Below are 23,456 nucleotides of genomic sequence, written 5' to 3' on the forward strand. Positions count from 1 at the left end.
AATCCCACATTTTTTGCATTGGCAATAGCATACAAAATGAAAGAAAATAAGCCTAACAAGTGGCATCTACAAATGAACCATTGCTTAACAAATAGAAGGAACTGAAATATTCCTTAACAAATATAAGGAATTGAAAAATTCGACTAACTATTTTAAGTATAGATCATTTGAAAAACTATACTATCATACTCAGATAGCATGATAAAATATGATAAAAGTAGTCAATGATAGAATAAATTTCCTTTGATGCATTGCATAGCATGATAAAAGTAGACAATGACAGAAGAAATTTCCCTTGATGAATTTGTATTGCTAATATTTTCCTCTAATTGCCTGCATGATTCCCAAGGCTGACTGTTTTTTTTCCTTGTGTATTTTATGAATTTAATCATGCTTTCTAAAGGCATTTTTCTTTAGATAAGTACTGCCAAGAGGACAGCTCCTATTATATTAATTTATAAAATAGAAACACAGCTATTCATGCTCTGCAAACATTATCCCCTTTGCACCTTCATACAATCTATCTATTCACGGAGGAGACAAGAGGTCCCCATACATCCCAATGCATTAGGCAAAAGTTGAGGGGTCCCCTTTCCATTCCATCCTTGCAACTCTCTCTATTCAAATTTATTAACCAAACAGTTTCTCTACTGATCTTGGTAATTCCTTCCTTATTTGATTCTACATATTTCTTTGGCATTTCCAGATTGCTAGTTATTTAGTTTATCACCTAACAAGAAATAAGGAAACTGATAAATCTTGTCAACAAGTAGGCTACATGGAAACTGAAGAATAGACGGAACAGCGTCTAGGCAGGGACGGCAGATGTAGATGTGGACGTGGATGAGTGAAATGTAAAACGAGGGCGGTACTTCAAACTCCAGCTACATGTTTTAGAATCCACAACTCCGTAGAAAGCTCTGATTTTGAGGGACCTCATGCTATACCAAAGTCTGATATTGTTCCACCATACAATCCCTGATATTGTTCCACCAAACGCGATCCCGAAGCCCATCCCCACAGCAATCATGGAGACTCTTTCATCTATTATATCCCATATTGATTTGCCTGGACCCTCTGTGGATGGGAGTAGAAGAGGAGCTTTATTCTTGGGGCTGCAACTCTCTAGAGGTTCCCCGCACAAGCACGGAAGGTTCTTCTGGAATGAAGTGGCATTGAATGACTGTAGCTGCGTTCCTATCGGTATCCGTCCACAAAGCCTGTTGGAAGATAGATCCAACGAGGCCAGCTTCGTCAATAGAGACAGATCATCCGGAATTCTCCCCTCCAGCTTGTTTCCAGACAAATCTAGCTGCTCCAGAGTTGATATCCGCCCAAGGGAACCTGGTATCTCACCTTCCAAATGGTTTCCAGACAGATTCAGCAATCTCAAGCTGCTCATATTCCCCACGCTTTCTGGTATCTTGCCGCTGAGATTGTTACATGATAAATCAAGTATGGTATTTGATGTCAGTACATATTCCACCTTGTACTCATTTCCTTTCATGATAATGGGCAAGTCCTCATACAGTGTGTTTCCACTCAGTTTTGGATCTCCTAGCTTTCCGAATCCCTGGAGACTGCCAAGAGTAGTGGGTATTCCTCCGTCAAACTTGTTGTTTGATAAATCTAGCACCTGCAGATTCGTGAGATTTGCCATGGACGGAGGAAGACGACCATGAAGCTCATTATACCCCAGGCTCAAGACTCTCAATTTCTGAAAAAACGTCAAATACAAAGGAAGGTCACCTCCCAAATGATTCCTTCTGAAATCCAACAGCTGAAGATCGATGGAGTTGGCCAATGATGCAGGCAGAGTCCCGGAGAAACTATTGGAGTGTGCAGACAAAACTTGTAAAGAAGAAGAATAGTTCAGATACAGAGTTCCGTTAAATGAATTCTGCGACAACTTTAGCCTCCTTAAAGATGTGCAGTTGCTAATTGTGGGAGGAATTGTTCCCGACAAATAGTTGTTGGATAGTATCAATTCTGTCATTAAGTTGCAGCGGCCGATAGAGGGTGGAATCTCTCCACTAAGCTTATTCTGAGCCAAACTTACGCGCTTGAGAGCAGTGCATTTAGTTATGCCCTCTGGAATTTCCCCATACAATCTGTTATCTGACATATCTAACTCCTCCAACGAGACCAAAGCACTGATAGATTCAGGAATACTCCCAGAAAAGTTATTGCTCTGGAGCAGCAGCCTGGTAAGATTCCTGAGTTTCCCAATACTGTGAGGCACAGAACCAGTGAAGTTGTTGAAATGAAGAAACAGGTTTGTTAAAGATTTGAGCTCTCCAATGGACTCGGGTATCATGCCCGTCAGATTGTTGAAATGCAAAGTCATAAATTTTAATTCTTGGAGGCTTTCTATACCCTCTGGAACTAGCCCTGTCAATTGATTGGTGTCCAAGTATAGTTTTTCAAGCTTGGTCAGTCGAGTTATTACTTGGGGTATGGTGCCTGTTAGACTATTTGTGCCCAGATTTAGATAAGTTAACTCTCTCAGATTTCCAATGCCATCGGAAATGGCTCCCACGTAATTGTTTACACCTAAATTTAAGTAAGTTAGATGGGTGAAGTTGAAAATGAGTTGTGGGATTGTCCCTGAAAAATTGTTAGTGATTAAGGAAAGAGTGGTAAGGGGTAGCAGGGAGATACTCTGAGGTAGGGGTCCGCTCATTCTGTGGTTCGTTCCAACATCAAGCCACACAAGATTGCTACAGTTTCCAATCTCTGGAGGGATGGAACCTGAAAGGTTGCCTGGGCCATACAGTGACAATTGTACAAGCTGTTTCAATTTCCCTATTTCGGCTGGGATATTGCCTATCAGCGAGTTATCCCCCAGAAACAACACCTCAAGTGATGAACAATTACCCAGAGCTGTTGGGATTCGAGACCCCAACCTGTTTGATTGCAGGCCAAGCAATTGCAATTTCTTCAACATCCCCAGCTCAGAGGGGATGCCACCAGTCAGGAAATTGTGTGAAATATCAATGCTGGATAAAGAAGAGCAATTACTGAGAGGAGGGATGCCGCCAGTCAGGAAATTGTTTGAAATATCAATGCTGGATAAAGCAGGACAATTACTGAGAGGAGGGATGCCGCCAGTCAATTTATTGTTTGAAATATCAATGATGGATAAAGCAGAGCAATTACTGAGAGGAGGGATGGTACCTGTGAGACTGTTATAGCCGAGAACCAAATCAAGTAGAGACGTGCACTTCCCTAGAGCATTTGGAATGCTCCCGCTTAGATGATTGAAGGACAAGCGGAGATGCTGTAAGTTGCCCAGGCCACTGAATTCTTTTGGTATGCTCCCTGTCAAATTGTTGATTGAAAGTCTGATCCACTGGATGTGCGTGCAATTCGCAAGAGATGTGGGGATGGAACCCACCAGCCAATTTGATTTCAGATCCAGTAGTCTTAACGCCTTCAATTGGCCAATCTGAGGTGGAATGCTTCCCCTCAACGAATTATCAGAAAGATTGAGAACTCCTAGTAAAGAAAGGTTCCCTATGAAGGGTGAAATAGTACCTTCCAATCCCAATTGAGGCAGAACGATGGCCACAACTCGCTTGGTATTCTTTCTGCACCAAACGCCATTCCACGAGCACACATTTCCCGAATTGGTGGAAGTCCAGTTGGAAAGGCAGTGCATTGGGTCTGCAGTAATGCCATCTTTGAAAGAGAGTAGGGATTCCACGTCTCTCTTCTCAAAAACATCTTCATAGCCATTGTCAAGTAGCATACGGCCTTTCACAAGAGAAAGCGTTATACTCATCAGGGCATCATGGGCATGTAAGGCAGAGGCGTGAGAAGAAAATGAGGTGTTGTAAATGGGCAATGAGCTGGTTACTGTGAAAGTCAGTGCCAAGCCCACCCACATGAGCATCCAAATTAGTGCATGTCGTTTCTTTTGCCTGCTGCAATCCATTTTTTCAATACTGAAACACAATGGCTTGAAGACTCATTGTGGCCGCCTCCATATATGTCGCTTGCCATTCCTTCTCCTCTTCACGCCGTATTTGACTCGAGCAGTTCGAGGACTTCAAGCAGTCGTTTAATTTAATTCAAACCCGCGTATGCCAGCCACGGGCCCTCTCTCTGACAGTAATGGTTATGATTTTTCCATGTTTTCCAAACTACAACTACAACCATCCATATATTAGCCCCAAAAAGAATATATAGCTACATAACAATAAATGGAGGGCCTGCCTTACAGCCTGTGCCATGCCTATAGCCTGCCTACTTATCTGCTAATACAAAAAGTACTTGTTAGAGACTTTTTTATAGTATAATTTTTCTTTAAAGTGTGTTTAGTCGTGCCGTATAGATTTTAGTCGTGGTCATTTGTTCGGCGTTTGTGCATTTGACGAGCTCAGTTCTTTGAAATATTTATTTCTGTCTCACGTCACTTGCCAAAGCAGCGTTCTTCTTTGATGTTTTCTCTCTTTACGGCTGCTGACTCTGATGTTACTTCGTACGAAAAGATGGATTTGGATGGATTCATACTACTGGCACTAGAAGAAGAATAGTGAGGATCTATGGACTTATCCACAAAACTTGGATTATTAAGATGAGGACCTCCTGCGCATCTTTTTGCACCATGTAAATCGAGATTTGTTATTTTAGTCGGAGTTTGGAGGTGTCTAAAAATTATTGAAGTTAAATCGCCAAGGAGAAGATATTCAAAGCGCTGCAAAGTAGATTAAGCTTACCTATATTTAGTTACAATATCAATGAAATCTATGCACTCAACCAAGAATTCGTTAAGATACGATCAAAGAATAATAAAAACCAAAATGATGAGATATATTAACCAATTCAAGGGTAATATAGGAGCGTACATAAATAAAGAGATCTTATAAAATGTAGCATCAATCACGTTTAAAATGTTGGGATAATATTATTATATGGTTAAATGAGTCTTGGATGTTTAAATTGTTGGCATAATATTATAGTATTGTTAAATGAATCTTGATTTTTTTGTCTATTTTGTAGTTAACAACTAATATTAAGTAAATTGGTGGAAGATATATTAAGTACAATTTTATAAGATTATCTCAAAAATAAGGATCATGGTTTGAAAAATAACATGTAAGTCAAACTTTGACTATTTAACACTTTTACACTAGGAATCATGCCTTAGTGTGTGATGTTTAAGCCATTTTCATGTAGAGGACTCTTTAAATTTGGTTATAAACTAGGATTGAAGTTTTGATGTAGAAACATCATTTTACATTCAAAACTAGTCATTTTAGTGAGTTACAATAAAAATAGAAATGTATAAGCATAGTAATAGTTTTTATTTTAAGATTATTATTTTTGTTTATGAGATAATAATTGTTTGTTTTAATTTTTAAATTAAAATTTTATTTGAAGTATAACATTTGCTCATGTAATTTAAAATACTTTTGTTAAGCTATGAGATAATTAATGTACTTGAATTTAGATTTTAAAATTTAGATTTATAAATATATACATTTTAATTGCTCTAATTATCATCAATTTATTAAAAACTTCAGAAATATCAAGTACAGATTTTCATTAAAGATGACATTTTAAAATCAGCATGTTCATGCTAGGAAAATTATAAAAGTAATGTTGTAGTAAAATAAACAATAATGAAAATCAATAAAAATAAATACTAGCTCAAAAATTTAGCCCAGAAAAAGGGCTTCTATAAGGCAAAAACGACTTAACCAATCATATAATTTGTTTAATAAAAAAAAATCAAATATAAGGGTAAGTGCACAAAGTTGTGGTGCCAAAAGGGGGTATAAGTGGACACCTTTTTCCTGAAATCTACAAATTTTGAACTTCAACAAGAATTTGAAGATAGTTATGCTCAAAATTTTAAGATATGAAAAAAACAAAAGTCGTAGTCCTTTGAATCTAGTTTCTAAACTACTAATTTTATTTCAAAATGGTTTAGTTTTAGGTCCTCAAATAAGGGGGCCACAAAAAGTGGTACTGTTTATTCCAAAAAAACATAACACAATACAAAATTTGGCCCCCCTAAAATTTTAACTTTTTTTTTTAAATTATTTAATTGCTCTGGTCAAAAAGTTACTTAACACTATGTAGTTTATCCCAGATTTTTCGAGTAATTTTATAATGTGTTTTTTTTTAATGAATTTTTAAACTAGACACATCCCAAAAACGTGAAATATCTGTGTGCTCCCCTAGAAATAATTGAAAACTAATCTATAATCAAAACTTTTTTTTTTCAAAGTGTGTAGACTGGAGTCTAGTTTCTAAAAAACTAAGTTGTTGCAAAATTCGATGAATGAACTAAAATCTATAGCCCAATTAGTACATGGTGGTTTTTGACAAAAAATGAACATACATTCATTTATAGATGAAAGGTTTGAAATAGTTCAAATTAAAAATAAATTATATGGTTAGATAGCTAACACAGAGACCTATAATGCTATGTAACCTGATCTTATCGATACCCAACCACGAGAAATCTTGAAGGGGAGTGCACAAGAAAAAATAATCATTTTTGGTATGTTTGCTGGAAAACACGTCTCAGACCTATTCATAAACTCCAAACCTTTGGATTGGATCTCCAAGGAAAAACCAAGCCTTAGGCTTGGGTTTAAATAAGCTTTCAATAACAGGGTAAAAGCACAAACCTGTGTCATCCTTTGTGATATCGTTTGGTGTTTCGGCCGGAAGGCTTTCGGCCAGAACAGTTTTGGCCAAAATGGTTACGACCGAACATACGTGGTGGTTTCGCACGCTACAGCCGAAACCCCAAGCTGCAATAAAATCATTGTAAACCTCTTGCGGCTATCATTGTCACTGTTGTGGTTTGTAGATTTCTGGAGAGCGGGTTAAGTGTTCTGGCCATAACTGGTTAGTGGCTTTTTCCTCCCCACTTTTTAATAGTTTTTAAACATATTTTTTGATTAATAGATGTTAATTGTACTTAAAGTAGTTGTTTTTGACCTATTTTGTGAGTGAAATACTTAAATTTTTTTATTTTTTAATATGTTTATATTATTTTAATTATTTTAGATTGTTTTAGAATGGTATTTAAATTAATTTGTTAGCAAAAATGTAGTTAAACATGAGATAAAAACATAGAAAAACATTAGTTAAAAGTGTAGAAAAATATTAGGTTAAAATATAGAAAAATATTAGGTTAAAATATAGAAAAAAATTAGGTTAAAATGTCAAAAAAATTAGTTAAAAAATATAGAAAAACATGAGGTAAACATGTAGAAAAACATTAGTAAAAAATGTAGCAAACCTTTAGGGGACATTGTTTAGTTTCTAACATAACCTGATGGATCTAGAGGTGAAACAATAATATCTTATGGTAAAATTAATTTTGACATTAAATACACCTTCTAACATAACCCTATATTAACTACAATCATAACCCATACCACATTCTAACCATAACATAGGCCCTCTATTAACCGAATGAACCATAGTTAGATATTGATGATGTTCATTTTAACAACTAGTTATTGTTAGGTAATAATGAGTCTTACATTACCAAACAACACATTAAGATCAGTTAAATGATATGTTTTTAGGTACGTTATCCATGCATCTATGTCTTAAGGGGACAGAGGAGTCGCAATAGGTCATACTATTTTTTATAGGTTCTAATAAGTCTTAATATGTATTATTAGGATATAATAGGTCTTATTAGGTAATGATGATTCTTACATTACCAAATGACACATAATGACCTCATGATACATTTCTAGGTATTTTTATCCATATATATGTTTAAGTGGACCTAGGGACTCCTATTAGGTCATTACATCTGTTATAGGTTCTAAAAGGTATTCATATGTTTACTAGCACATAATAGGTATTGTCAGGTAATAATGAGTCTTACATTAGCAAACAACATATTAAGATCACCTATGTTGCATTTTTCAGTACGCCATCCATACATGTGTGTCTTAAGGGGACATAGGAGTCGTAATAGGTCATACTATTTTTTATAGGTTCTAATAAGTCTTAATATGTATTATTAGGATATAATAGGTCTTATTAGGTAATGATGATTCTTACATTACCAAATGACACATAACGACCTCTTATTATACATTTCTAGGTATTTTTATCCATATATATGTTAAGGGGACCTAGGGACTCCTACTAGGTCATTACATCTATTATAGGTTGTAATAGGTATTCATATGTTTACTAGCACATAATAGGTATTGTCAGGTAATAATGAGTCTTACATTACCAAACAACACATTAAGATCACTTATGTCAACTGCGTTTTTCAGTACGTTATCCATACATGTGTGTCTTAAGGGGACATAGGAGTTGTAATAGGTCATACTATTTTTTATAGGTTTTAATAAGTCTTAGTATGTATTATTAGGATATAATAGGTCTTATTAGGTAATGATGATTCTTACATTACCAAATGACACATAACGACCTCTTATGGTACATTTCTAGGTATTTTTATCCATATATATGTTAAGGGGACCTAGGGACTCCTACTAGGTCATTACATCTGTTATAGGTTGTAATAGGTATTCATATGTTTACTAGCACATAATAGGTATTGTCAGGTAATAATGAGTCTTACATTACCAAACAACACATTAAGATCACTTATGTCAACTGTGTTTTTTAGTATGTTATCCATACATGTGTGTCTTAAGGGGACATAGGAGTCGTAATAGGTCATACTATTTTTAATAGGTTCTAATAAGTCTTAGTATGTATTATTAGGATATAATAGGTCTTATTAGGTAATGATGATTCTTACATTACCAAATGACACATAACGACCTCTTATGGTACATTTCTAGGTATTTTTATCCATATATATGTTAAGGGGACCTAGGGACTCCTACTAGGTCATTACATCTATTATAGGTTGTAATAGGTATTCATATGTTTACTAGCACATAATAGACTGACCTTACTATCAACCTTAATAAAACTATATCCCATTTACTTTATTAACATTCTTAACTCTATTTCAAACTACTAAATTAAGTCATGAGTTCTAAATTGTAAACTAACATTTGCTAACTAAACCATTTACTTATCTAGTAACAAATTTTTCTATCCCTATGTCCTAACTCTCATCTACACTCCCCATAATCATCAAAGCATTTATATCAAAATCTAGAATTTAGTCAAGAATTATATTTTTTTATTGCTTGTATACATGTGTACACTTAGTTATCATTTAATCAAGAAATTTTATTTTATTTTTATTGCATATACACTTACATGTACGAATATTTATTTTCACATTTGCATGAGCACGTTACAATGTACATTAGATATGGTCTCTAAGATAATTTGTTTTAAAATACATATGTATGTTACATGATTGAATTTAGCACCATACATTTAATGTTGTGTATTTATATGTACATGTGTTTCAAATTAAATTTAACTTTTAATTATTTTAATTTAAATACACTTGTATGTTTATATTTGTATATATATGCATGTGTAGATCTCTAGATATTTATCACTCTTGTAGCTTCACATTCATATCCTCATATTTATTTTCATATATACATTATGGCATCTAGTTCTAGGGATTGGGCTCCTACATCCTTAGGGGATGCCAGTGTTTGTGGTGGGGGTAAGAGTGCTGAGTCTAGTACAACATGTAGATCGACCTCCTCCACTCATGATAGACAATAGTTATTTAGAGATACAGTTGCGAGATTATCTTGTGCTATGCAGGTTTTGGATACCTCACTTTCCTCTTCTACCACCCTCCCTAATAGGGAGAAGGTCACAACGATGTGAGAGGAGTTATTTCGTATGATTCAGATAGTTGAATCATACAACCCTTTTGATGATATGAGCATTGAGACATTTTATTCTTCTTTATCTCACAGTGTCACTGGCACTGTGACGTACACACAGATTGACACTGAGGTTTCCACCAGCATGGTGAAATCCATGTTTCCATCTTATATAGATTGTCATAGAGTTAGAGGCTACTCTGTGATGAAGTGTATTGATCCACTCGTCGCACCGTTGATGTATCCTCATTGGTTGGCTACTCATCATAGATGGCCACAGAAGGATGAGTTCCCTCTATATTTTTGCAAATAATTGTTTGCAAAATTTCATTTACACTATGATGTTGACTATACATATTATCCAGGGCATGTTGGGCAAGGTTAGGGGAGACTTTCTGACAGATTTAGACCCGTGGACACTCCTACACTCACTAGATTGTCCTTAATGCAGTCATCACAAAAACATGTTTTCTCTCTTACTTTAATTACTGGAGGTTTATGGTTTCCTGTAGTCATCACTTGATCTAAACTTCTAATTCCAGGAATCATTTGACAATTGTAAGGATTAGATCGATCTATATCTGTTACAAATACAAAAAATAATTGTCATATTTCAAAATAAATATTTAATTAAAAACTCAACTTGATTTGAAAAATACATTAAAAATAAATATAACTTAGTTCACCTTTCACCTCCCAAAAGTAATGCTTATTGTATTCAATATCTCGAGTAGCAAAATGAACTTTACACCATTCAACAATTTGATTTGCATTCTCTATCCTATTCCCTGTATGTACATACAATATGCATGTATATATAAAATTTAAAATATATGCTACTAGAGTATTAAACATGCACATTTTAAAAATGCATATATTTAGTTGCAAGTTCATGTTGTCAAAGCACACATTTTATACATGCTCTTGCTCCATCATGCTCCCCTTTTCCATGTCCACTTTCAAAAAAATTTCATAAAAACTTAACATTGGTTCTAGCATGTTGCATTGCTAACCAATTAAATGCTTTTGCAGATTTGAATTGTCTTGTGAACATGAAACATGATAAGTATCTACAATTATCTGTGTACATATATCAAATAGAAATAGACATGTCCAAATAAATATAAGTTAAAATAAAGTTAAATAAATGTGTAACTATTTCATGTATACTAACCTGCACATCCATCAGACCAAATCTAGTGCTTTGAAACATTTATTTCACAATTTCTAAGATCTTCAGAGAACATTGCAAAATAATGAGCCACATAACTCTTGTCATGAACTCTATCATCACTAATATAGAAATGAACCTCTTTGATGATGATGCATTCATTTTCATCCAATCTTTCTATCTGATCCACCTCAAATTATGCATGTCTATAGGTCACTTGTACAAATATTGCAACTTGTTCAGAATGATAATATTGGCTTTGGAGCTCTGTATGAGGTGCAAATATATAATTCTCAAAAAAATCTACAATTGAAAGTATACAACTAGGTGGAAAACAATTTTTGGAATCACGAAACTGTTTAGCTTGCCATCGTGCACCATGATAATGTTGGATATGTGGATATATCAATGGATAAAACTTGGCCATGAACTCATCATAATGCAATTCACTCTCCTTCAATACAATTTTCCTGGATTCATCTCCTCTATTATTTTGGTATGTCTCATATTCATATCTCATCTATGAAACTGGTGTGGATTCATTAATATTCTCAACTTGCATAATTTCAGAAAATTTGTGTAAATCTGCACAATCTTCACACTTATTTTTGATGCATTGCACTTTGAATTCATCTGAATCTTCTAATTTATCACATAATATGGACCTCACAAATTGTGTTGTACTGGTAGGGATGACCAAATTAGGATCAAGTACTGCCATAACTTTTTTAAATGATTGCAAGTGTAGACCAAATTCAACATGATTTCTATAACAAGTTTCACGCATCTTATTTATGCATACAAAGGAAGGACGTAAACTCTCAAACATTCTCTGACATATTTTGACATTTGAAAATTCTTGTTTGAATGCTTCAAATAATTCACTTTGAATTATATCTATGAAATATTTTGGATGTTCAATTTTGGCCCCTGTTTCTTGATCTTTAATTTGTATAGTATCACGCCTATTGAAAGAAACACAAGAATGTGTGGTCCAAAATTCTATAACTTGTCTTTTTACTTCTTCAGAAATCCTATTTTTTCGAGGAACTCTACAAATATTCATCCAGTTATTCTCAATGTTATCATCTAGCATATTTCTCCTCTTGATGTATCTCTGGACAGTTCTTCTAGATATATGTAGTACATCAGAAATTGCACGTACCTATTTTCTATGTGTCAATTTTCTACTAGATATAGTAGTCATCAATGCTCTACGTGCATTACTCAAATCACCTCCTTGAGTTGTGTTGTCAATTTTGTTATAAGCATTTTGCAAGTTTTCAACTATTGTTTTATTAATATTATGGGCATGGCTTTTCCTATTATCAACACCCAACAACTCTAAAACAGGTCTCATATCTTTTCTCCTAAATAACTTGACAAATAATTGTGCCTGTCCAAATATTCTTTTATCCTTGAAATATTCATCCCACATGTTATGACAATGCTTTCTGATAGTGTTATCATTTATCATATCTTTAGATGGAATTTGGTTTAAAAGTAGTTCTTCATCCAAATCCATCAAATTTTTTATGCTTTCTAATTTTTCTCTATCAATAGAATTGCCAATTTTTTCCTCTTCATTAGTTTCATTTTCTTCACGAATCTGATCATGTACAGGAATTTCAGTAGGTTGGTTTTGATCATGTTTTGTATGGCCTTTCATTTTGTCCTCTCTTTTTCTATCATATTTCCTTGATCTTTTCCTTTTACTACCCATTGAATATTTAATCTATAGAAAGAAAAATAAATAAATTTAGATTTCACTAAATATCAGCTAATGGTTCAATATATAATACATAAAAATTAAAATAATTAGACAAGAGAAAAAGCACCTTCAAAATATTTGATCCTTTGCAATATTGATTAAATCCACAGAATAGTTGTTGAAAATTGCTTCAAAATTAATTGTCTTTTGAAAACCCTCTTCCAATTTTCGTTGTCCTTGTATATTTAATTTTTTTAAAAGAAAAAACAATTTTTTTTAATATCAAATAATGACATTAACTGCTGGTGGTTTATTCTGCCGACAGGTGTTTTGGCCGGAACTGTTTTGGCTGGAACAGTTTCGGCCGAAACAGTCTATGTGGCAAGCAAACAAGCAAAAATTAGAACTTTTGTAAACATCTCACTTTGAAGGCCAATTTGACCTACTAAATTGAATTTTTTTTAAAAAACTGAAAATATACTTTTGTAGTTCTCGGAGTCACGATTATGATCATATAATTTATTTTTTAATTTTGATTATGAATAATATGTTATAATTTAAAAATATTACAAGTAGGTATCTTAAGATTTAGGAAGATGTCTATTCAAAAATAAGAAAAAAATAGTAAATCATGTTAAAAAATTAATTTTTTTTTTATGCTGCACTAGAAGAGAGAGTTTTCTTCAAGAATATCTAATTAAAAAAAATAAAAATGTAGATTTGATGGAAAAAGTTTGATGGGAGAAAAAAACTATCAATTTTTGATAACTTTGACTTTGACCAGTTATAACTTCAAAAATATTAGCCGAATTTCAATTTTTCTTTTTCGGTGCACTAGGTATACATGTTAACTCTAACATATTCCAAAATCAAACCAAAATATGAACATTTGCATATATTTGTTTGACAGGAAAAAAACTCTATATTTTTAGTATTTTAAAAAATTAAAAAATACACTTTAAAAATTCAAAAATAAATAAAATTTTCACTCAATTTTTTAAAAAAAATTTATAGACATAAACTTCATCCAATTTTACACATTTCATTACTTTACATCATCTTCAAATTGTAAGCACAAATGCCACTTTTATTTCGTTAAAGTTGAAGACTTTAAATTCTGATATCACTTCTCCTTTATAAAAGGTGACATAGGTTTGTGCTTTTACCCAGTGTGTGTGCCCTATAGCGTGCACATGCTATAGTGTGCACGCGCTATCTAAAGTATAATTTCTCAGTAGTGTGTGCGCACTATAGTGCGCATGCACTATTTAGACCTAAATTGCATAAGAGAAATAGGTTTGGGGGGGATAAGGGAATGGCCATGTGTGTGTGAGAGAGAGATAGAGAGAAAGTAGGGGATGGGAGAGGGGAGAGAGAAAGTGAGAAAGTGTAGGGGTGGCAAAGAGAGTATAGAATGGGAGAGAGAGTAGGGGTGGTAGAGAGAGAGGAAGTCTGAGAGAGAGTAGGGGTGGAAAAGAGAGAGTACAGGATGGGGGAAAGAGATTGAAAGTAGGGGATGGGAGAGAGAGGAAGTGTGAGAGAGTACAGGTTGGGAGAGAGAGATTAAGAGTAGGGGATTGGGGAGAGAGAGAGTAGGCAATGGGAGACAGAGTGGGAGAGGAAGAGTGAGAGAGAGGAGGATGGGAGTGCATGTGTGTGAAAGAGAGAGAGTATGGAATGGGAGAGGGGGAAGACAAAGTAGTTCAAGAGAGAGTAGGGGATGGAAGAGAGAGTAGGCGATGGGAAAGGGAGTGGGAGAGGGAGAGAAAGGGGGGATAGAAATGTGTGTAAGAGAGAAAGAGAGAGAGAATAGGCAATATGAGAGAGTGTGAAAATGTAAGAGAGAGTAGAGAGGGGGGGGGGGGAGAGAGAGAGAGAGAGAGAGAGAGAGAGAGAGAGAGAGAGAGTAGGGAGTGGGAGAGGGAGAGTGAGGGAGAGAAAAAGTAGGGGTTGGAAGAGGAGAGAGGGGGGGATGGGTGTGTGTGTGTGAAAGAGAGAGAGAGTAGAGATTGAGAGAAGGGAGAGAGATAGAGAGAGTAGGCAATGGCAAAGGGATGGGAGAGAGAGAGGGAGAGAGAGAGAGAGTAGGCAGTGAAAGAGGGAGTGGGAGGGAGAAAGAGGTGGAATGGAAGTGTGTAAGAGAGATAGAGTAGGGGATGGGAGAGATTAGGTAGTGGGACAGGGACTGCGAGAGAGAGAAGGGGGGGAATGGGAATGTGTATTTATTTATAACAGAGATGGAGTAAGGGATGGGAGAGAGCGTGAGAGTTTGAGAGAAAGTAGGAGTTGGCAAAGAGAGCTCGTATGGGATGGAGGCGCGCGCGAGAGAGAGAGAGAGAGAGAGAGAGAGAGAGAGAGAGAGAGAGAGAGAGAGTAGGGGATGGGAGAGAGTGTGTTTGAGAGTAGGGGATGGAAGAGAGAGAGTGAGAGTAGGGGATTGGAGAGATAAAGTAGAGAGGGAGAGAGAGTACTTGAGAGAGAGAGAGAGAGAGTAGGCAGTGCAAGAGGGAGTGGGAGAGGGAGAGAGAGGGGGGTGGGAGTGTGTGACAAATCTAGAGAGTAGGGAATGGGAGAGGAGAGAGAGAGAGGGAGGATGGGAGTGTGCATGTAAGAGAGATAGAGTAGGGGATGGGAGAGAGTGTGAGAGTGTGAGAGAGAGTAGGTGGTGGCAAAGAGAGCTCGTACAGGATGGGGGAGAGAGAGTAAGATTACGGGATGGGAGAGCATGAGAGAGAGTAGGGGACGGGAGAGAGAGAGTGATAGTAAGGGATGGGAGAGAGAGAAAGAGAGTAGAGATGAAGAAAGAGAACTTGAGAGAGAGAGAGAGAGAGAGAGAGAGAGAGAGAGAGAGAGAGAGAGAGAGAGAGAGAGAGAGAGATAGTAGGCGGTAGGAGAGGGAGTGGGAGAGGGAGAGGGAGAGAGATAGGGGGGATGGGAGTGTGTGTGAAAAATGTAGAGAGTAGGGGATGGAAGAGAAGAAGAGTGGGGAGATAAGAGTGTGTGTATCTCTGAAAGAGAGAGAGTAGGGGATGGGAGAGAGTGTGAGAATGTGAGAGTAGGGGTTGGAAGAGAGAGAGTACAACGATGGGGGAGAGAAAGTAGGCGGTGGGAGAGGGAAAGAGAGAGGGGGGATGGGAGTGTGTGTGAGAGAGAGACAGAGTAGGGGATGGGAGAGAGTGTGACTATGAGAGAGTAGGAGATGGGAGAGGAGAGAGAGAGCAAGGGATGGGGGAGAGAAAGTAGGCGGTGGGAGAGGGAGAGAGAGAGGGGGGATGGGAGTGTGTGTGTGAGAGAGATAGAGTAGGGGATGGAAGAGAGTGTGAGTGTGAGAGAGTAGGGGATGGGAGTGTATGTGTGATAGAGACAGAGTAGGGGATAGAAGAGAGTGTGAGTGTGAGAGAGTAGGGGATGGGAGAGGAGAGAGAGAGCAGGGGATGGGGGAGAGAAAGTAGGTGGTGGGAGAGGGAGAGAGAGAGGGGGGATGGGAGTGTGTGTGTGAGAGAGACAAAGTAGGGGATGGAAGCGAGTGTGAGTGTGAGAGAGTAGGGGATGGGAGAGGAGAGAGAGAGCAAGAGATGGGGGAGAGAAAGTAGGCGGTGGGAGAGGGAGAGAGAGAGGGGGGATGGGAGTGTGTGAGAGAGAGAGACAAAGTAGGGGATGGAAGAGAGAGTGAGTGTGAGAGAGTAGGGGATGGAAGAGGAGAGAGAGAGTAGGGGATGGGGGAGAGAAAGTAGGTGGTGGGAGAGGGAGTGGGAGAGGGAGAGAGAGAGGGGGAATGGGAGTGTGTGTGTAAGAGAGATAGAGTAGGGAATGAGAGAGAGTGTGAGAGTGAGTAGGTGGTGGTAGAGAGAGGTCGTACAAGATGGGAGAGAGAGAGTAGAGAGGGAGAGAGAGAACTTGAGAGAGAGAGAGATAGTAGGTAGTAGGAGAGGGAGAGGGAGAGGGAGAGAGATAGGGGGAATGGGAATGTGTGTAAGAGAGGAAAAGTAGGGGATGGGAGAGGAGAGAGAGAGTAGGAGGTAGGAGAGGGAGAGGGACAGAGATAGGGGGGATAAGAGTTTGTGTGAGAGATCTAAAGAGTTGGGGATGGGAGAGGAGAGAGGGTGAGAGAGTTAGAGAGAGTAGGTGGTGGGAGAGGGAGAGTGAGAGAGAGTAAAGGATGGGAGAGGGGAGAGAGAGTAGGAAGAGAGAGAGGGAGGGGATGGGAGAGAGAGTAGGAAGGATAGAGAGTAGGGAGGATGGGGAGTGATGTGATTTCACATAGTGCGTACGCACTTTATAGGGTGTACGTGCTATAGTGTGTATGCATTATCTCAAATCACCTAAAAATGGTAAAAATCCAACCTTGGGGCCCATTTCATCCATTTCTTTCTTTTGGTTTGTTATGCACTCTGTTATTCTGACATAAATCATGGGTTTCAACATAGCAAACACTATTTCAACACTTTTGGAAGTTAGCAAACACCAAATTCAATCACTGGATACTTGATTTGAAGACTTTTTGAATAGTCCTTGTATAGAAAAGGTTACTGCAATCCATTTTAAATATTTTTTTTCAATATATAGATACAAATTTGATTATAATTTGACATGTTATTTAATATATAATGAATTCATTGAAAATTGTATGTTTGAATGAAATGTTATTTCGAAATGGTTAGAAATTTGACAAGTCGTTTGATATATATTGTGTATTCATTCAAATAATTATAATTTTTATATATAATTGAATAATTTGTAATTTACACATTTTAAGTAATTCGGATGTTTGAATAATTTGACATGTAGAAATCATCATCATGCCAAGGAAGAAACGAAAGATTAAAAAAAATGAAGATAGGGAGAGAGATTTGGCAATTAAAAGAGATAAAATGAAATTACTACACGAACAAAGAAAATTACAAAGCAATAATGAAGAATTGACTTTTGAAGAGGATCAAGAACCACCAGTACAAAGAAACAAAGAGGAAGAATTAGAAAGACAAAGAGAACGAATGAGATTGTTAAGCTCAAGAAGACAATTGAATTGTGAAGCTACACTATCCTCCAATGTTGGAGTCATATCGTCCGCTACACCATCTTCCAATGTTGGAGTTCCATCTTCCAATGTTGAAGGCATATCATCCTCTCATGTAGAAGAGACATTGATTTGTAGATTTGATGATATACACACTCCATCATGTCATGTTGAAAGCACAACATCAACAAATCAAGTAGGTGATATTCCATCTTTTACATCTTATTGCCAAGGCACATCATCTTTGGTTCAAGGTACACAATACACTCAACCTTATATTGATGTTCAAAATGTTGAGAGAATTGAAGAGATTAGAACACCTTCTAGAATTCGTTTTAGAAGACCAAAATATTTGATTGATATTGATACTAACATTTTGAAATCAATGCCTGACAAGATTAGCAAACATACTTGTCAAAGAAAAGTTAATAGTATGTGGAGATTATTTTGTGAAGAATTAAATATTACAGGTCAATGAAAATTATTTTTTGAAATGATGAGAAATTTGAAATTTAGGCCTATCATGAACATTCTTGGGCTAAGAATGATGGACAATTCAAATGAAAAAAATATTGTAAAAAATCTAATGAGTGCTTATGACAAAGTGGGTTCTAAATTACGCACCAAAGATAGTAATATCACAAGACGAGTACTCACATCGACAATAGTAAGTAGCCAAATGAAGAAAGCTTGACTCATGAGAGACAAGAAAAACATTAAAAATTGGTAGAGGTACCCTATGGAGAGCCATGCTAAGGTGTGAGAGATTAGAAGATCCAACAAAAAATGAGTTATGGACATTTAGCGGTAGACTACCGCGAAAGGATAAAGAAACTAATGAAGCCTTGAAATCATTGATCGAAGATTTTCAAAAAAATAATACACGTGTTTCTCCTAATCAAAGAGATGTTGTAAGAAGGAGGATTGGTAGCCAAAATTGCGAGCCACATGCGAAACATTTTTTGAACTCAACTCAGACACAATTTTTTGCTAAATTTATTGGTATGTATCCTCAAATTTGAATAAGTCAAAGATTTTTTGAGATGGGTAAAACTTTTTATGTGAAGATAAATCACACACGCACAACTTGTTGTTGTAGGATACATATTGAATTTTCTAACCATTTTGATGTTTTTAGGCATATATGCGTAGTTTTGCATTCTCAGTTTGTTTTGCAAGATTGCGACATAAAAGAGCCACCAAGATCTTCAAGGGAATTCATATCCAACATTTTATGTGAAATAGGGGATAGCCAACAATTTTACAAGACATCATGCTTGGATGGTACGTGCTTATTTTGTGGTTCTTTGCAACTTTTATCAACTTGTCAACATATGGATAGTACGCATGCAATTGGAAATGAAATAGTAGATTACGGAAAATTCAAGACAGTGACATATGCTCTAAAAGATGGAAAACATGGTAAAAGATGTGATCTAGTCATTGAAAAGATTCCCGTGTATGTGTTCATGAAATTTTTTTGTGAAAATATTATTTACAAGTATGCAAGGCATACCCATAGAGCTCGATGGTTGGATTTGCAATTCAAGTTGTGCAAGGATACGTTTCCATTGGATACCATTGTTTTGGTTGTAGATTTTGTAGAGAACTACACACTACAACCAAAAAATGAGGTGCAAGCAAGGTATTATACATCTCAACAGGTTTCCATATTTGTACACATAACATTCATGCATTCACCTACAAGTACAGAGGATGATAGGAAGATTTTGAGGGAGTACCATTTTTACATCAGTGATGATCGATCACATTCTACGGAGTTCGTACATGGTTGTTTTCAACTATTTTATAGAGATTTGGCTAACAGGGGCATATCATATCGTCAGCACATTATTTGGTCAAACAATTGTGCATCTCAATTCAAGAATGCACAGATGTTCTATTGGTTGAGCAGGGTGCACAGGTTGTGTAGAATTCAATATATGTGGAATTTTGTAGAGGTTGGTCATAGTAAGGGAGAGCATGATGGTGCAGGCGCATGCATTAAAAGAGCATTGGCTCATGAAGAACTAAAGTACAAAGATGGAGCAATATTGATAGATGCAAAATCCATCGTCCAATGGTGTAATGCTACAATGGGTCCAGGTAAGGAAGGTGAGTCTATAGTTTGTAGATTTTTTTGGTTGATAGATAATACTAACATTGCACTATATCAGGATTGTTGCACACTAATAGGATCTAGTTAGTTACACTCTTTTAGAAGCTCTGATGTAGGTTCATGGAGTATCCACACATGAAAAATGGCATGCTATTGTCCATCATATGCAGAGGAAAATCGGGATGACTGTGAGTCAACTGAATGGGTGGACAAATGGGATATACAAGTGTTGGACCCAATTGACACCTATCATCCCCCACAAGCACTGGAAATGGTAGAGATGGATTCATCTATTGACTTTGACCGCTTGTCAGATCTAGTGCAACCTGGTAATATATATATATATATATATATATATATATATATATTTGTAATTTCAATATGTAACTTTATAACTTTTACCCAAGTATTTTTTGAATTAATGGCTGCATTTTGTACATTTGTCACTGCAGGCCATGTTTTTGCTGTTATTGCACCTGAAGACAATGAAGAAGGGATAGATTATTATTTGTGTCATTGTGTTGAAGCCAAACAAAAATTGGATCACTTAGTTATAGATGGTGAAGGTTTAGAGTACCATGTCAGTGTGGTGGTTGTAATAGGCATATGGCTTGGACAATATCCTATGAAGAATCCTAACTTGTGGTTATTTGAGGATTGGCAAACAGAGAGGAAGATTCTTCATTATTCAAACCTTGTTGTCGCCTCAAATGTCCACTTGATAAAATATGGTGGAAAACCACATAATAAGATTCTTTGGAAAGTTTGTGAGTTAGACCATGAGGCAATACTTGAGACATTAAAATGTCGAGTAGATCCAGTTGGCTCATTAGATTGAATAGGGACAGAGGGAGAGAGATAAAAAGTGATCAATTGGATCCAAATACAATGTTACAACCTCTTCCCCAAGACTATCACATGACTAAGGTGGACTGTATTGTTATGATATGTAAGTGATGAGATTTAGTTTTTATTTGTTTAGAATCTAGATATATTATTTGAATTTATATTAGATTCTTTAATAGGACCGATTTTTTTAATCTTATCTTAGATTTTTTACTATGCTAATTCTTCATTTGTAGGTCACCAAAGAAGATGGCTAATAAATTTGATGCACAAGTGATAAAGGGTGAGATGCCAAAATCATCTGTGAAACGGTATTATCAATTCACATCCTCAATATTTATTAGTGTTCTTTGTTCAAGTACCATTGTATGATAATCATCTTATGCCTGGAATTGTAGAGGATCACAGTCATCAAAAAGTAAGAAGGAAAATAGGTCTCGATCTGATGATAATGGGGCAATGACAGATATAGTTCTCTCTAAGGATTCCAATTTGTTGGACTTTGACTCATTATTATCATTAAGTTGGAATGTTGGAAAGGGTTAATAGTTGATTATGAATATTCATCCCATGTGTGTTAATCTTATCTTAGATTTTTTACTGTGCTAATTCTTCATTTGCAGGTCACCAAGGAAGAGGGCTAATAAAGTTGATGCACAAGTGGTAAAGGGTGAGATGCCAAAATCATCTGCAAAATGGTATTATCAATTCACATCCTCAATATTTATTAGTGTGCTTTGTTCAAGTACCATTGTATGCTAATCATCTTATGCTTGGAATTGTAGAGGATCACAATCATCAAAAAGTAAGAAGGAAAATAGGTTGTTCAAGTGACATATTCAATGAGGTTATTTGTACAACATAATGATTGAGTTGAAATGATTTATGAAGTAATGATTGTTTGTACACTATAGTTTTTAGCATAGACTTCCTAGAATAAATTTTTTACTATGCTTTGAATGACAAATAGAAATTTTAATCTGCATATAATATGATCCTCTAGTTTTGTTATAGCATGTGCATACATTATTCCTCAATATCAAACATAGAAGGCTATTATCTACTATATTTAGAATTGCTCTGGTAGTTCATACACATGTTAATAATAACTAATTTCCAAACCCAATTGAATTCAACCTGCAATATGGTTAAATTATGTCAATACTAAGGTTTGTAGCATTAATTGGTCACATTCCTAATATTGACACACAACTGAATTGGGACCAACAATTCCTCACAGGTTTACACCAGCAAACATATTTAAATGGAGATGTATATTAGAAGATTCAACACAATGGTGATGCATTTGGGTCATAGCTTTCATGAAGAGTTTGACATAGTTTAAAATAGTTATAAGTACATACTTCTGGGAAGTCACATTCTAATGACTTGAAACAGATTTACAATGCTCAGAACTTCCATTTGTTTAAAGTAGAGTACAATCATATAGAACTGGATTCCAATCAATTCCTAGAGATGTCATTCAATTCAAGATATTCACCTCATAGTCATCTATCTTTTAAGAAAATCATCACTACTTACATGTGATGCTCTATACGGCCTATTGTGTGGTGACCATTCCAAATATAGATTGTTCACCATTTCATATGAAACTAAATTATCATTGGAACCTAGATGAATTCTTGTCATTCACAACTTATCTTGACTCTTATATTTTGCTCTAACATTTAATAGCTTTGGTTTCACTTTTTTTGTTTTCCCCTTATAAAAATCAACATTTATCCTTTAGTCTCTAAAATTAGTTAAACATAAGGATCTGAACCTCTATGTGCTCTAACTTCTTGACCCTCTTCTTAATCTTACTTTCACCTTGATCATTTAATTGACACTTAATTGATGTATTCCCTACCCTTCTTGTAAACATCCATGTTCCTCTACCTAAACAAAATCTTCCTCCAACTCTATAGCCTCTTCTTTGATAAGAAAAAAGGTTCATTACCCTTGTCATTTCTTCTTTGTCCTATTCCTATATTATTGGTTTTTCTTCCCCTTCCTCTATTTGCATTTCCTCTACCACCTTCTTGTCTCTCTTTCTTCCTATTGACCATATCTTATGCACTTATAGCCAATTGGAAACTATCTCTAAGCATCTTAGGAAAAATCAAGGTAATCCCATTTTGCAAGTTTTATATGAGCCCATTAAGATACCTTGCAACATTTTCATCTTTATGCTCTAATCCACCTCTTACGCTCAACTTGTGAAATTCCTCTATGTAGGTCATCAAACCCATCTCCTTTTCTTTCAAGTTATTCCTTATCCTTTATTTTTGGATTGTATTATTTGATGTAAGAGGCACATCCTTCACCATTTGGTCATGTTTGTTCCACCATTATAAAACCTCTTTTCCATTACACTACTTCACCATGTCAATGTTGTCCCTCTTAGCTTTGTTTTTTATAGCTTTAACTTGTTTTACTTCACTTATATCTCCATAATTATAATAGTTCTCTTGGGAATCTATCAACCCCAAAACCTCTTCACTATCTATCTTGTCATGATAGATATGGAAATCAATTATTGTCTTTCTTCTACCACATTGAAATATCTTCAACAACTTTATCATCCATCTTTCTTCAAGATCTAAGTCCCCTCCATCCTCTCCATGAGGATTCTCAAGTGCTTAAGCATCAGTTTCTTGTTCTTCATGCACATCCCTTGTAGGAATCCTTTCCAAAGCTTCCAAGATTTCCAAGATGGTTGCATTTTACTTGCTTACTTGTCTCAGTTATCTTTACCTTATTGCATCTTAGTCTCTTTGTTTCCTCAACTCTCTATCCATTATTTTAGTAGCTTATATCAG

The 23,456-nt window shown here is 35.9% G+C and overlaps 1 protein-coding gene across 1 annotated transcript; it reads right to left on the reverse strand.

Moving 5' to 3' along the window:
* Positions 1 to 284: 284 nt before the first annotated feature.
* Positions 285 to 4,511, reverse strand: LOC149542548 (uncharacterized). The gene has a single exon (XM_089797469.1). It carries the CDS (start codon positions 3,935 to 3,937, stop codon positions 809 to 811), a length of 3,129 nt encoding a protein of 1,042 aa, XP_089653595.1. The 5' UTR covers positions 3,938 to 4,511; the 3' UTR covers positions 285 to 808.
* Positions 4,512 to 23,456: the final 18,945 nt, after the last annotated feature.

The sequence above is a fragment of the Cupressus sempervirens genome, chromosome 8, assembly GCF_028749045.1.
Source record: "Cupressus sempervirens isolate cs-2001-9-10 chromosome 8, ASM2874904v1, whole genome shotgun sequence".
NCBI lineage: Eukaryota > Viridiplantae > Streptophyta > Pinopsida > Cupressales > Cupressaceae > Cupressus > Cupressus sempervirens.

Coding starts and splice junctions, on each gene's coding strand:
- LOC149542548 (XM_089797469.1), bottom strand. CDS start 3,937: ATGGATTGCAGCAGGCAAAAGAAACGACATGCACTAATTTGGATGCTC.